Genomic DNA, 15,927 nt, shown 5'->3' with positions numbered 1-15,927 from the left:
CACATTTTTTTTCTATTTCCTGACATAAAGATCTTTTATTAGACATGTATACATGTTCATACCTTTGAAATAAGGGATAAATTTCTTATATTTTGTGAGCATTGAATTTCTGAGTTGATGAATAATCCAAGATAAAAAATTAATTACCAATTAAATAACATATTATTAAATGACATCATTAAATAATTGATGTTCAAAAATTTTTAGTTGATTTTTTTTTTTTATAAAAAAAAATTATTACACGGTTTGTTAAACTAGGAGTGTATAATTCACTTCCTTCACAAATAAGGAACTACTTACATAGTTTTTAAAAACAATATAATTTAAAATATTAATACAGTATAATTATTCACAACTAACAATAAAATATAAAAAATGATCATGATCTTTTAACTTTTAAGAAACATTTTTTACAACTCTTCATAAGAAAATTTGTTGAAAAATTATATAGGCCACAAAAGTAAAAATGGTCAAACAGTAAAGTTTTCTATTTGTTCACAATCAAAGAATTAAATATAATCACTTACTGTCATAATAACAAAGAGTTGTTTCTTGAGTGAAAAATAAATAAGTTTCAGAATTTCCAGATACTGTTTAAACTAACGGGTCAAGTTCGTTTCGGAAACTATGATATTATAATCGTTATCTGGGAATTCATTGAGAAATAATTGCAGTACAAACATAAACTACAACCATCAAAATTTGTACAGTTACAGTAATACATAGTTTATTAAAATACCATGTTGTGTACAATATATCCCAAAACTTCTACAAAGCCAGAAATCCAGACAGACTGTCTCAATAAAAGTGACCCAACAACCTCCACTAAGACATAAAATTATCTTCTTTTTTTTTATTACACCAAAATACGAGACACTTCAGCAACACATGCCCATGCAGCCTAATATAATTTACTTTTTTTCACCCAGACAGACTCCACTTGAGAGGAATTATTTATAATGTCTTGTACTGATGGACAAGATTCCAAGTGTGCTTATGTCATTTCTCTGAGTTGACAAAGCTTGCAGAGTGGACTCTAATACACCAATTTTGAACAGATGTTTTAACAGAAAATTGTGGCCAGTCTGCATTCTAAAACAGGCCACACTACATGATTTTCTTGGCAGGTTCCTTGGTATTTGTTCCACTAGCAAGGGTGCCCTAGATTTCCTTCTGCAGTTCTCTCGTGCCTCTGACAAACTGCGAGTTTTTTATTCCCCATTTATATATATTTTTTTATTACATGTTTGTTTGGCAGAGGTATATAATGGGGGAAAGTTTGGTTGATACCCAATTGAACCTCTTTAGAAAGTGCATCTGCTTTTTCATTTCCCTCAATTTGGCAGCATGAAGGAACTCATTGCAGCACTACATGGGATCCCTTCTCCAACACCACTGCTAAGTCTGATGTAATATTCTGAGTCAGTGTCTGGATAGCTGCCTAAGAATCTCTAAAAATGATGATTCTGTAGTAATTTCTTTCATGGAGGCGCTACACGCCCAATTTTATTGCATATATTTCCCCTCGAAATTACTTGATAGGCGACCCGCTGGTTCAGAGATTTCAAAATATTTGCAATATACTCCCACATCTGCATTATTTCTGGTACCTACAGCTGAGATGTTGGTATACATGTGCAACCATATATCTTGGAGGTACCAAAGAAGCAGTTTCCAAAAATATTGCCTTTATGATAGCAGAGTGTGTAGCTTGTCAATTTGCTTCAACAAAGTAAGTGAGCCTCTAGCAAGGATGTGGGGGGGGGGGCCATTCTATGGAGGTCTCAACCTCAATTACATATGGGATTTCTCTAACATAAATAATTATAAATATATTTCCTAAGAAATATTTTAATCTAGTTTTATATGGAATATTTAAGCTACTGAATAGGAGCCCTTTCGGAATCTGATGGTGACAAGACTGAAATTTCATTAACAATACTCATTTCTTTGGAATTAATTTCAAACCAAGTGGATAGATTTATTTTATTCTGCTTGACCTCCTTCCCTCCTTGTCTTAAAAAAAATTAAATTTTAACAATAACTGTATAAGAAGTGTTTAAACTCCTCATTGACCAAAAAAAAAAATGTTGTATTATAAATGACAACTTAATTAAAGCCATTAGTATTATGGTTTTAAAATCAATATGGATAATTCAAAGCATAAGCAAGTGAAGAATCAGCATAGAGTAAATTACTTGATCCTTTAATTAACAATAATGCAATGATAAAAGCTTTAGAATTGTGGACTGTACCATGATAAACAAGCTCATTTAGAATGGAAGAATGTTAAAAAGAAGGGAATGCACTAACACCTGAAATTTGTTTGATCATATTCCAAATCCATGATTTACAAACATGTCTTTATTTCAGGTATATTGCCACGAATACTCAATATACATTTAATAAGGTGATTTAGCAGCTGCAGTTAGTTTTACTTGATATGATCTTAGAACAAATTTAAGACAAGATGCACATTAGGCATATTTTCAATTTTTTTTCACTCTATGAGCTTCCCAACTGGGAATCGAACAAGTGATGGAAAAGAGGAAATTGAAAATGGGGAGGGTAGAAAAGAGATCAAAAGTGACTGAGAGGGAGTTCCAGCAATTTGAAGCACATCACATGCTAGGAATGATGGAAGTAGCAGAAAGGTATGAAATCAGAGAAAACTTTTCAGACATAGCAGGTTTCAGTGTTCATCATGGGTATTACAAAAATGGTGTCCTAATTTAGGCCACCTGGAATAAATTTAGGAAGGGGAGGACACACAAAGGTGCAGGGAATAAATTTAGCAGTGATTAAAACTGATTTATTTATTTCAGTGTAAATAAAAACAGTAATTATAATTTTCTGTTTACTAAAAATGGACGGGAGTTTCCCTCTACTTGAAAAAAAAAGAACCTGTAGGTATGTGTACGTCAATATGAATATTTTTTCATTATTAATTTGAAGTTAGAGCATAAATTCATCATTATGAATGAATAAGAAAAAATAATGAAAAAAGTATTAACATTAACTAATTTTTATCCACTCTCGAGACAAATAAAACTATACAATAATAATATGACTTGAATTTCAAAGCTTTAAAAAATTCTGGTATAGAACTCTAAGAACATTTTCTCAAATTTTAAAGATCTATATAATTTAAATCACTAATTTTCTACAATTGTCAATTTCTGTGAATCAGAAAGGCTGGTAAGTCTTTTTGGATGTGTTTGTATAATTGATGGGTTTCTATTTATTTGATTAACCATTTGAAATGAAATTTTACACAGCATTCAACATAAAAAGTTCAAGATAGATGTTAATTATTGAAATTATGAGTATAGAAAGTAAATTATTATAATTTAATACATTATTAGTTGGTGAATTTAAAAAGTAAAACATGTTACATTACAACAGTTGAAGATTAGACTAATACTTAGTACATTTTCAAAGTTTTCATTACTTACAATAAAGGAGATTTCCTTTTCTAGTCTTCATTAACATATAAATAGGTTGACTTTCAATAATGAAGTCCATTAACTTGAATATCATGTTTAAATGTAACTGTTAATTCAGCCTTTTTAATAAACAATATGTGGTAGAGACCTGTAACATTTGTATCTAATTTAAAAACAGCAGTAATACAGAGGATTCACTTTTTTCACCACCGGATGTTGAAGTATTTTCTGCTTAACTTCTTTCACATACAATAAATTGTTAGAAGTCATTACTGAATGGAAACATTGCCAATATCACATGAACTTTTAACCACATGTCATAAACACTTATTCTTCAATTTGAAATACTTCAGTATTTCAGCATATCCAAAACTCATAAAATTCTCCAAATATCCTTATAATCCATGGCAGTTCAAAGGTAAGGGTTTAAAAGAGGCAAATATAATCTTCCAAAACAGATGAAATTAAATCTGATTTTTAAAGTGTATAATGATGCTTAAATTTAATACTATCTATGTCCATGAATAATGCAGAAGCAGGTTCGATCATCAAGAACCCTATAAATCATTTCATTAGTAGATAACTGAGGTGCTACTTCAGTAAGAATTAGTTGTTAGGTCATAAAACTCAAAGGTTGAGAGAAATAAAAATAGCCCATCATTTCAGTAGTCCTTGTTACACATGTGGATGGTGAACCATACATTTTTAATTCTCCTTCTCCCCACCCAATTTTAGAAGCACCAAGATTTATTATTAGTTGATCTATGGACAACATTAAGAGTATAGAGTAACATTTGTTTTAGACAACTATGGTATTTAGCGCATAGCAACTTTTCGAAAAATTAAAGTTATTATCATCAAAGTTGAAATTGAATAGGCTTGAACTGATCTAGTTCTCATTATAGGGGGAATGCTTAAGCCATAAGACATCTACTGTCTAAGATAGCAACAGTTCTTAGTAAAAAAAAAATACACAAGTCATAATATATTTATGTCATTTTAAGCATCTCCTCTAATTATAGAACCAAGACTTCCAGCTCTTCCTGAAGAACAAAACAGTGATAGCACTCAAGAACATTTATAAACAAATAAAACATTTTATTAAAAAATAAAAATACAAAACAAATGCAGAATTGTTTAGAAAGTAGAAATTTAATGAAGCAAGAGTGTGTCAAAGCAGAAAGAAACTATTCTATAGAAGATTATGAATGAATTTATTATTAATTTAAAAATACATGCTGATATATCTTTTTATTCACATATATTACACTTAGATTTGTGCACGCATATACACACACAGAGGGTGTCCTAGTATAGAGAGGTTCACACCTCTAACCTATACAATTTTCAAAATTTTAGTTTGATTCTTACTCAGTCATGTAGTCTATTTTTTGAGGTTACTGTTGATTTTATAACCTTCTCCAACCTACATAACTCTGGAATTTCCCATGGAAAGGAGTACTTTTTTTTTTATTGATTCTGATAGTAAATTAGATTTTAAGACAAATTTATATTGAGCAAGTCTTTGACCCAACATGTCTTAACAGTGTGAATCACCAACAGCCGTTAACAAGTTATTACGATTTCCATGCAAACCTTACCCCAGAGTTGATTTATGGCACATGTAACAGGATAAATAATTTCAAGTTCATACCAAGTGGAGGTCAAGTTTTCATTCCGTGGGGCCACCACGAAATAAAAGTCAACCCCCACTCCCAGGCCGAATTTGAACCGGTGCTGCTGCTGACCGGCAGAATATGTAACAAGATTATTTTAATTTATAGTCAAAATATATTAAATGTTGGGTGAGTAGAAAGTACAAATGTTATTCAGGTTTATTTGTGTAACATTGAGTCATCTCTTTAGTTTTATCCTAATACAATAGATTAGTTTTTAACTGTTGTATATTAAAATTTTCCACCACCTTATCTCATATTTTCATTTTTTTATCATATCAGAGATAAAAAGGAAATTAAGTAATCTCTTTGTATCACTAACTCTTCTTTTAAAAAAGATTTCACAAAATGTGTAACTACTCCACTATTTAAATATTTTATGATATATCTTATAATTCATATTATCAATTATACAGCTAATTCTGACCTAACATAATATCAGAAAAGTTATGGGTAATAGAAAAGATTCCACAACCAGATTGGTTCCATATATTCATGGATGGTTCTGGAGCATCTGTCACATGACATACTACAGTAAATATCGAATCAAGGTGAAATATTAAGAAAGGCATAATCTTTTTCAGTGACAGAGGGGGCAATCATAAAAGTTATTATAGCTCCCGATCTTTCCAACATTGTCCTAAATGATTTGCTTGATTACGTTATCTCACTCTTTCCAGTTGACATTATTCTTACTAAAAAATATGTAGATGATCTCCTCCTTGTCTTAAATCCTGATAAAATCCCTGACATCTTATCCACCTTTAATTCTTACCATCCATGCCTTAATTTTACTTTAGAAATTGAAAATAATAATTCCCTTCTGTCCCTTGACCTCCTCATCATAAGAAACCCAGGCAACACTATATCCACTGACTGGTACATCAAACCAACCTACTCAGGCAGACTTCTAAATTACCACTCCCAACATCCTTGCCATCAAAAAATTAACGTATCCAAAAACCTTATTCACCATGGCCTTTCCCTTTCTGATTCCCATTTCCATGAAAAAAACACACACCGCATTAAACAAATACTCTTAGCTAATAACTTCCCTCTCCATATCATTCATAAACTTTTATAAAATTACAAAAATCGTCTCGGCACTTCACCTTATTCTTCACAACCCCTTTCTACCCCCTTATACAGATCACTACAATATATCCCCTCTCTTTCCGACAACATTCAAAAACTCTTACGTTCTGATATACCTAAGGTTCGTATTGCTTTCAGACCTCACAACACACTATCTAATATTTACACTAAACTAAAAGACCCTATCCCTCCTCCATACCGATCACATATTGTATACTGCATCCCTTGCTCCACCCTTAATTGTAATTCTGCTTACATAGGTTACATACGTTTCCTCTTTTTAACTGTTATTAAATACCCATGACACTTTGTCATCTTCCGGTACTTCGTCATCCTAGTATATATATATATATATATTTTTAACATTTTCCAAAAACCATTTGTTGCCACCCTCTCACACGCTTTCTTCCTCTAAATATTTTCTACTTTTTACTTTTTATTTTTTACCCACTTGTAACGTTTCCTCTTAAAAACACTTAGTCTTTCTCGTAACGTCTTTTTTAATTCGGAGATTTGCCGTTATCGGCGCAGAATACCACTTGGTGTTTGGTTTTCAAGCTAACAGGTTCGTTTTATTCCTTTTTTCCCTATCTTTATTTTACCACCTCTTCTTTTCTCATTTTCTTTACCCACACTATTAGTTATGTTCACCATATTTTATTATTGTTGTTTTCAAAATAATTTTTTTTTCTTCTATTCATTTATTTTGTTAAACTTTACTTATATTTTGCCTCTTTATTGATTATTATGGTTTCATATATTTTCTTTCTCTCAATTTTCTTCTTCTTTCCATATTTAAATTTTTAAATTAATAATAACTAATACTTCTTTGCATTGTATAATTTCATTTTTATTTTATTTCCTTAATTAAGTTATTTTACCTACTTGTTCAATTACCTATGTATACATTTTATTTTCTACTTCTCTCATCACTTCATTTTATAAATCCCATTCTGTGAAATTAATTACTTTATGTCATTTTGTTTATATTTTCTATACTTATTGGTTGTTATCTTAACCAAATCTTAAAATAAGACCGCACTGCAGGAACTAATTTTAATCTGTTGTCAGTAGATTAACCAACAAGTTCTAGTCCAATTTCCAAGAAGTTTTGTGAATCTAACTTGGTTGTTTGTTCCAAAATATTTCTATTTCTTTTCTTCAATTTGATTATTTTATTTTATTTATGTTTGTCAATTTAATCATCAGCATAATAGTAACAACATGAATAATAGCATATAAAGGAAAATGATTTTACACACAAACGAATAAATCAGGTGGCACAAAACAGGATCCTACAAATAGAATGAACCGATTTCATTAAGATATATTTTCATAACAGAAAGTAGTACAAAATTGCAACCAACTCACAAGTATTTGACTGAAGTGGAAGTTGTTTTCCCTCTCCCAAATCTGTTCAATCACCACCTGCAGAACAATCTACATCAGCCGATACAAGAATTCATCCCAAACACTAATAAAGCATACACGATTCACTTAGTTGACCATACTTGTTAAGTACACTTTAATCATACAATGAATGAGTAGGAGGGGAACATAAATATTGTCCTTGAGGAATCCTCATAGGAAAAAATTGCATGGATCTTGAAGGCCATGGAATAGAGCAGAATCCTGAGCATTCTTGGGACCAATCCACTAATGAGGCACAGTTTCATTATAAAATACTTGCACTGGCAAGCTCCAATGGGATAGGGATAGCACTCAATCTTACTGTAAAAAGTCACTTGGGTGAGTTGCAGCAAAGGAAGGAGCCTGGTTGTAACATTTTGATATAGCTTTATCCCTTAACAGCTTTGTTCTGGAAGCAACCACTATCTAATCAAAATTGAAAAAAGTTTTTTTATAATGGCATGCAACTTGTTCCACTGAATTCCTAGTGAACTACAAAATCAATTAATTCTTTTTGAATGACGTGGTAATAAATAAATAAATGTTATGAGAATTCAAGTAATAATTTATGAAAATAAGCAACAGCTATAATTGGAATGTATTCCAACAGTACACATGTTTCTGTAAAATAACTGCAAGTTTTAAGAGCAATTTTAAAATTGATAAATGTGGAGTAAAATTGAGATAAATAAACTAGTAACAAAGAGAAAAAGAATATATATATTTTTTAAAAACACCAATTGGTGATTACAAAAACTTAAAATTAAAAAAAAAAGTAATTATAATAAACTTTGAATAGTGGATAATACTATCTTTTGCTTAAATAGCTACCTCAAGATTTCTAGGAATACTTCTAATAAGGTTGACTAAAACGCTGTGTTATCTCCCTTAAGGCTCCAATAATAATGTTAGCTTCACAATTTAAAGTTATTAATAGTATTGGGTATTTTTTCTATACATCAAGTAATTTTACCATAGAGATGAGGATATAAGTTAGGGCAAAGCTGACCACCTTATAGTCTACAGTTCCTTGTGTAATGTACCCTTCAGGGTGTACCTTATATTTGTTGCTTTCAAAATGTCAATGTATTTATTTAACACCCTTAAAGCTTATTGTGGACTATTTAGTAGCTATAGAGTGGACATGATAGCCGAGCATGTTGAGATGTGGGACCCAGCATGCCTAGTCCAAAAAGTTGCCATCTAATGCCATTTGTACTGCATGTCATTTGGTCAAGAGAGAGCCATGCTGCCCAAATACATCGGGCTGCTACATTATACAGCATACTGATCAATCCGTGATCGGACATATATAAATTACATTTTTTTTATATGATACAATATAATAGAAAGATAACCATTTTTTTTTTTTTGTGTTATTTTATTTCTGGAATAGTCACTGAGTCTATCTTTAAAAAATAAAATCATAAAATATTTGTCTAAAAAATAAACTTAACCGACATGCACCACTTAGGATGCACTAGAACCTGTGTCAACCTTTATAATTCGAACTTTTCAGATTTCAGAAGGGTTGTCGTTCAAAAATACTCTCTTCCTATTGGAATGGCACCTATACAAGCAAGATTGATCTCAAATGTTTCAAAATTGAATTGATAGATCAAGTTGGATCACACAAAGTTAAATCCCCTTGCACAAAGATTATTCGACAAATTTTATTATAATTTTTTGTTTACCTTTTTATTGCTTATTTGTAAATAATGATTTAAACATCTGATTCATATTTATATATTAAAAAAATAGTTAAGCATTAAGCGTACATACTGATCTGCCCCCTTGCATAATGCACCCTAAAGGGTGCTGTGCTATAACAAAACAAGAATTAGTTATAATTTTGAATCAAATTTTTATTTGTTTAATTTGGATTATAACCACTATTAGAATACTATAAGAATGATATAACCTAAATCTATAAAATAATAAGAATAATATAACATAATGTAAGACAAATATAGATTAAAAAAATTTCAACAATACAGAAGAGTCAATTACTCTTCTGCCTATATTTGCTGATGATTCTGCCATCCTTTTCTACCACTCAGACCCTGAAGTTGCATCCCTAAACCTATAAACCATCTTTTCCCGATTGGGCAATGGTCCAACAATTGGTGCATTGAAGTCAATAAATAAGAATGCAAACATATTACTTTTACCCTCTGCCACAGATCCTTTCTGCCAATCCTTTTTAACTCTATACCACTTCCCTTCTCAAACACAGACTGGGACCTTGGCTTCCTTCTTGACAAGAGGCTAATATGAAACCCACATAGCCCCCAAGAATGGGGAATGGAACCCAAAAGAATAAAACATTCATTCATTTTCATTCTAATAAATTTACTCCTAAGTGAACTCTAAAGAGGAACTTCGATGATGAAATATGACCCTGTGACAGGCTTTATGGTTGGTAAGTTCCTTCCAGTAAGTCTTCTTTTTACAGTTTCTATAACAAAAGCTATAGATAATATTTGAAGACTTTAAAATATGTAAATAAATGATTCTAGATAAATTAAATTAAAATAACCAATTGTTTCTTTAATAACTCTGACCAGAATCTATCCATGCATACAGAGCTAGTTTTCACAGTGACATTAGATTGCCCAATTGACAGTGAGTTCGGATAATCCTAACATTCAGGTTACATCCCTCAGAATAAAACTTCAACAAAAGCAATAATAATCTTATTAGATGAATGATTAGAAGCTTTGAAGCAGTTATTTAAATAAGAAGATATAATATCTGTTATATGAAGATATTTTTTCTTAAATAAATCAAAACCAGTAAATGAAAACTCATGGCAGATAAAATGAATTAAAATATATCATTTGTAGAAACTTTTCCTATACATAAACTAATAAAGATAGGATTGAAGTGAATTATAAAAAATAAATAAAATAACTAGATAACTAATGAAACAAAGATATTTATCACTATTTTCAACACAAACTTATTTATGATAAATAAATTGGTGCAGACATGGGAATATGACTTCTGACCTATCTAACATGAAGTTGATGAAGCAGTAAGCAGAATCCAAGCATATTGCTTTTAAAAGAAAGCTTTTGGAGAAGAATAGTATTTTACATACAGGATATTGTCTTATGGCGAATAGACTTTCATCTATTTCAAAAAGTTTTCCATGTAATTGGTTTAGCTTCTTATCATGATTTAAAGAGGGACCAAATCAAATGTATTTGGGAAAGGTGTTCTGATAAAAGACAATCTTCATCAAACCTTACTGAATTTCATTTAAGGCCATAGATGAAAAATCAAGTGAGAAAGAAAATTTGCAAACACATCCATTATTAGCATGCATCCACCAACAGAAGATATGGAAGATGAAAAATAATAAAGATTTGAGAATCTTTGAAAAGATTTATTTAGAATTGGTAAGTTGTAATGTTTTAAGCATTTTGAGATATATGAATGCAAGAATAAGAAAGGAATAATGCTTTAACCATACAATCAGTGACCACAAGAGGCATGAAACCTACAATGATGATGGGCAGATAAGGATCAGTTTAATAATTCAAAAAGACCAACTATTTACAAGAACATTTTCCACCATAAAAATAATCATAAAGAAATTTGGGTTAACCAGACCAATTTAACAGAAATCAAGTTGATCATGTCTTAAATTGATGACAAGACATTTTATCCATGTCAAGAATGTTTCTAGCTATTGATCAGAAAGCTATGAAATAGTTCTGGTTCGAAACTAAATAAAGGAAAAAATCAGTAAGACAACAAAGACTGAAGGAAGAAAGTACCAGTGATCTTTGCTATACAAAATTTCAGGATAAAAATAAATTTAACTTGAAAATTAGAGAAAAAAAGTGATAGTAAAAGGGGCAAGGCACAAGTGGTAGTTCTAAAAAAAAAGCAAAACTGTTATATAGCAAGGGGGTGGGGGTTTGAAAAACCTCTGTAGAAGTAGGGAAAGAGAAAAAGATACAGAAAAAATGGATAATCCAAAAGAAAACTAAAGGATAAAAATGTAGGAATTTCCAAAAAGAAGTGAAAAGTTTTCAGAAATGTTTTAAACTATGGATGAAATGTATCCACAAAGATCAAGGACTGCTTTTTAATGTGGTATAAGTGTAGAAAAGGTGGGCCTAATATTTTAATATATTTAATGATTTACCACAATTTAATATTTTAATTGGGGCAAATCATTTATAAAATTTGAGGAGAAATAAATCATGGAATATCTATAAGGGTTAGGACATGTAGATCTACAAGTGATCAAATCTATGGTTTAAGACAAATCCTAGAAAAGACTTAGAAATATAATGTTATGTTGCGTAATTTTATAATTATTAACAGCTTCCCACCAAACATGTGATAGTCAGTAACAAAAAAAAAATAATGTGTTGTGTTTTTAATGATAGGATTCATGATATTAGTTAGGTTAATAAATATACCACTGAGAGAAACTATTTAAGAAGTCAGTATAAGTATTGTTCTCTCCCAAAACGTTAATGATGGCAAGGAATTTCGGGAGGGAGATCGATTTAATAATAATTGATTGCACAATTTAATCTATTTATTGACACTGCTGTAAGGCAAATAAGAATTAAACACAGTTATATATAGGTTTATACACCTGTGTAATGTAAAACCATGGATTTGAGAAAGACCTATAGGCATCAAATTTTACCTGCCCTTACTGAGGATTCGAAATTTGTTGAGGCTGCAAAGGAGTGTGGTCAGAAAATAGAGAAAGGAAGGACTGCACAGTTTGAAGAATGTAAAAATAATTGGAAGACCTCAGAGATGAATACATGTTGAAGCTATAATGAAGGTTATAGAAGTTGGCCAAAGGAAGGTCTCTACAACTTCTAAAAAAGATTGGAACCAAGGGCTTAGTAACCTTAACCTCCATAGACTGAAATGCCAATAAATAAATAACCTAAATGAGCTCATCCAAATTTCATCATATTACTTCAATAGCATAGCATTGTTAAGGCTGGCTTTCTGGAAAAAAAGGGCCACATGACTAAAAATGTAATGATGTCTCTATCGCTTGGCTTAGCTAAGCTAGGAATTTGAACTGTGAGCATTTAAAACAAGTTCAGCCCAAGAAAATTTGGTGACAGTAATAATATTCTCAGAATAAAATCCTTATGAACTTGTAAGAGAAGGATATTCTAATATCACATCAAGGATGTATGTCGTTTTCAAATTACAAATTAGATTCTGTATTCCTACATTTTATGACAGCTGTCAAATAACTAACCCAAACACGCACTATTACACCTTATATTATTATCTTAATTCTTATAGTTTTGCACAGTATCAATTTTTCGAAACCAGAAAGTTTAGGTTTGAGCCAATGGGAGTAGTTGATAACAATCAGGGACTTTAACTAATAGTTATTTTGGAAGATAAACTTTTTTTTAGAACATAAAATACAGTACTTCAGGGATATTTTATTAATAGATTTTTAACTCCACAAATTATATTTAAATTTTCTCTAATGGAAAGGAATAAAATAGGTTCTAGACAAACTTCAATAAAAGCCTGATCTATGGAACAATATAAAATAGTCAGGAATAATACAATTATTATATAATACGTCTATGAACAATAAAACATTAATAGACCATGAAGGTTCCTTATGACAAATTGAAGTTAGGTTGTGAAGTTGGATCACAAGTTAAAATAAATTAACTAGGATAGGTATAACCTCCTTGATTGTTGAAAAATGTGAGGTTTTGAAATTTAGGCCAGGGAGGAAACTAAGTAATTTTAACGTATAAAATAGTCCTTATGAAATAACACTTTGAACACAAAAAAATCCACATAAAATTAATATTATTGGGGCATACAGAAGCTTCTAAATTTCATGTTGTCTTAGGAATTTAAAATGGTTAACATATACCAGGATATAAGGAGATTACACTATTAAAAAAATAACAAATCCTAAGTGTATAAAAAACAACATATGAGGAATAAAAATTATAGTGATTAACATTAAGAGGGGCAGTTTTACCAGAAACTTTTATAGAATTTCGAACAATATTTATAATACTAAAACAACACTCAAAATAACATAAAAAGAATCATATACACCAATACAAACCTTTTTCACACCCTTGTAAATGAAAACATACAACTCTCTTCCAATATTAAAACAAATCCTATCACCATTTCCATTAGGATCTGGTAAAGTGACGAACGACACTCGAACAGAAGTGCTCCCTTGTATATTTGTGTACCCAACACGATTTGGTCGTGAGTATTCTGAAAGCGTCATTAACCTATACGTCCCTTCCCTAGTTATGAACTGAGTTTTGAGTTCTTCTTTACCTCCACTGTCAACATTTAGAGCCATCTCTGAAAACTAGAAGGTTGAAATTTAGAGTAAACACCGTTTAAGAGCAAGGGTTACACAGCAGTACGGCACGGAATACAATCCAAGGAGGTCATCTCTCTGGCACAACAACCTAGCATATTTTTATTCAAGTAAAACTTTTTAGTTAAGATGTTTAAATTATTATCTGCGATTGAATTGGTTCTCTTAGGGTCTTAAAAAATATGCTCTCCTGTAAACTAGGTAAAAGTAATTCCGTTAATTTTAATTATTTTCTACCAACAGTCAAATTTAATTATTTCGGGACTTTCAGTTTGAGGTGAAAAATTCCTAGCGTCCTGATTTTACACATCTGTAAATGAAAAGGAAATGAGTTCATTCATCCAGTGAGGGCATTGGACTGGTTGAAATTTGGAATATCCCATCATTCAAAAAAGATCTTTTGGTGACACAATGAAAGCGGATAGTGCAATGTAGGGAATCGTGAACCAATTTTCTAACAACAGAATCCGTATAATCAAAAAACACTGATATACTTTGCATTGAGAAAAGGTTAGTGGATATAAAATAAATATTTACAGTGATTGTATTTTACTCAATGATTAAACTCATTTCCCAGCTGGGCTGAGCGTTTACAGGCATTTGTGGACACCTACATATTAGTACATTCCTTCTTTCTCGCTAATGCCTCCAATCACGACCAACAAGATGAACAAAATCAACTTTCAAGAGTCAAGTAACCATGTCGAAGCTTTCTTATAGGTGAGTGAGGTTAGTTGGTTGCAAATGACACTCCGGCCTATAAACACTCCACAGAAGGCTCTCGACAAGGCGTATTCAGTATTTTTTAAGGAAGTAAGGATCGACAGTGCCAGGGGATGTTCCCAAAATTTTCTAAGTTGCCTAATACAAGCATGGGGCGGATTATAAACCAAACGCGAACCAAGAAGACCCTTTCGGAAAGGAGTCGTCGGCAGGAGCAATACCAGTACGAGGTACATTTATATAACTATTACAATCGGAGGAAGAGAGTTGTTCAAAATATTATGAATGCCGACGCTCCTAAGTAATGCCCATTTCAGTTAGCTAACAACGAAAGTCAGTTCAGAATCCTCTTTGAAAACGAAAATCTTTGTAAACGTATGGACTATGAAAAATGCACCCGTTTTCCCTTGGTATCGGTCCGCACGATTAAATACTTTCATATATCACACATCATTAAGTCAATTACGGAGATGATTCAGAAACTCTATGTCAGAGGTGCACAATCTTGGTCTGCAAGGGAAAAGGAGATTCGAAAAATATTTCCTCTTGAAAACCTATAACAATTTATTCTATTGTGCATCGAATCATAGAGAAGGTTCTGGACTACGAATTAAGAAAGCAGATCACCTTCAGCAAATATCAAAGACTTCGCTAAAAGTTTGCCGAGAACAAACGTCAGCGCCAAAATCAACAACGCAATGATAAAAGACACCAAAAATATTTACGCTTTGGTCTTTCTTGACGTAGTAGGCGCTTTCGATAATGTTGGTTATGCGCACATTGTTTTCGCTCGCTAGAGGCAAGAGAGGTGTTACTCGACCTCAAAAACGTGATTGCATCTTTCCTAAATGCAAGAAAGATCAAAATTGGAGTAGGAACTTACACAACCAGCCAGATCGGCGGGGATCAGGCTGTCTTGGCACGCAACAAGGGTTCAGCAGATAGAATTATAAATAGTGTCCAAAGGCTCTTCGTGGAGATCGCTATAAATCCTCAAAAATGTGTGGGTTGCATCGTGAAAAAATTAGAGCTGAAACCATGGAGAATGGAGATCTAATCCAATCAATATAAGCATAGGACACCAAATAATTTGGGATGTACATTCCCCGGAGTACTTGTATTAATGAGGAAGCAGTGATGGAACTGAATGACGAACACGAAAAGTTAGTGAGCTCTTCCTTGCTCAACCCAGAGCAGATCAACG

The 15,927-nt window shown here is 31.7% G+C and overlaps 1 protein-coding gene across 2 annotated transcripts in view; it reads right to left on the bottom strand.

Moving 5' to 3' along the window:
- Positions 1–14,059, bottom strand: part of LOC106683410 (WD repeat-containing protein 20) — a 26,381-nt gene extending 12,322 nt beyond the window's left edge. Inside the window, exon 1 of one of the 2 annotated variants that reach the window (XM_014424860.2) lies at positions 13,728–14,059. In XM_014424860.2, the coding sequence (XP_014280346.1) occupies positions 13,728–13,979 (252 nt within the window). In that variant the 5' untranslated portion in view covers positions 13,980–14,059. Of the gene's footprint in view, positions 1–3,455; positions 3,589–13,727 lie in introns of those variants that run through there. The other variant, XM_067050845.1, reaches the window with a different exon arrangement.
- Positions 14,060–15,927: the final 1,868 nt, after the last annotated feature.

This window comes from Halyomorpha halys, unplaced genomic scaffold (assembly GCF_000696795.3).
Source record: "Halyomorpha halys isolate HHAL.00 unplaced genomic scaffold, Hhal_1.1 Scaffold481.1, whole genome shotgun sequence".
Taxonomy (NCBI): Eukaryota; Metazoa; Arthropoda; class Insecta; order Hemiptera; family Pentatomidae; genus Halyomorpha; species Halyomorpha halys.
The sequence above is the reverse complement of the archived record's forward strand: the minus strand, read 5'-3'. Positions and strand labels throughout refer to the sequence as shown.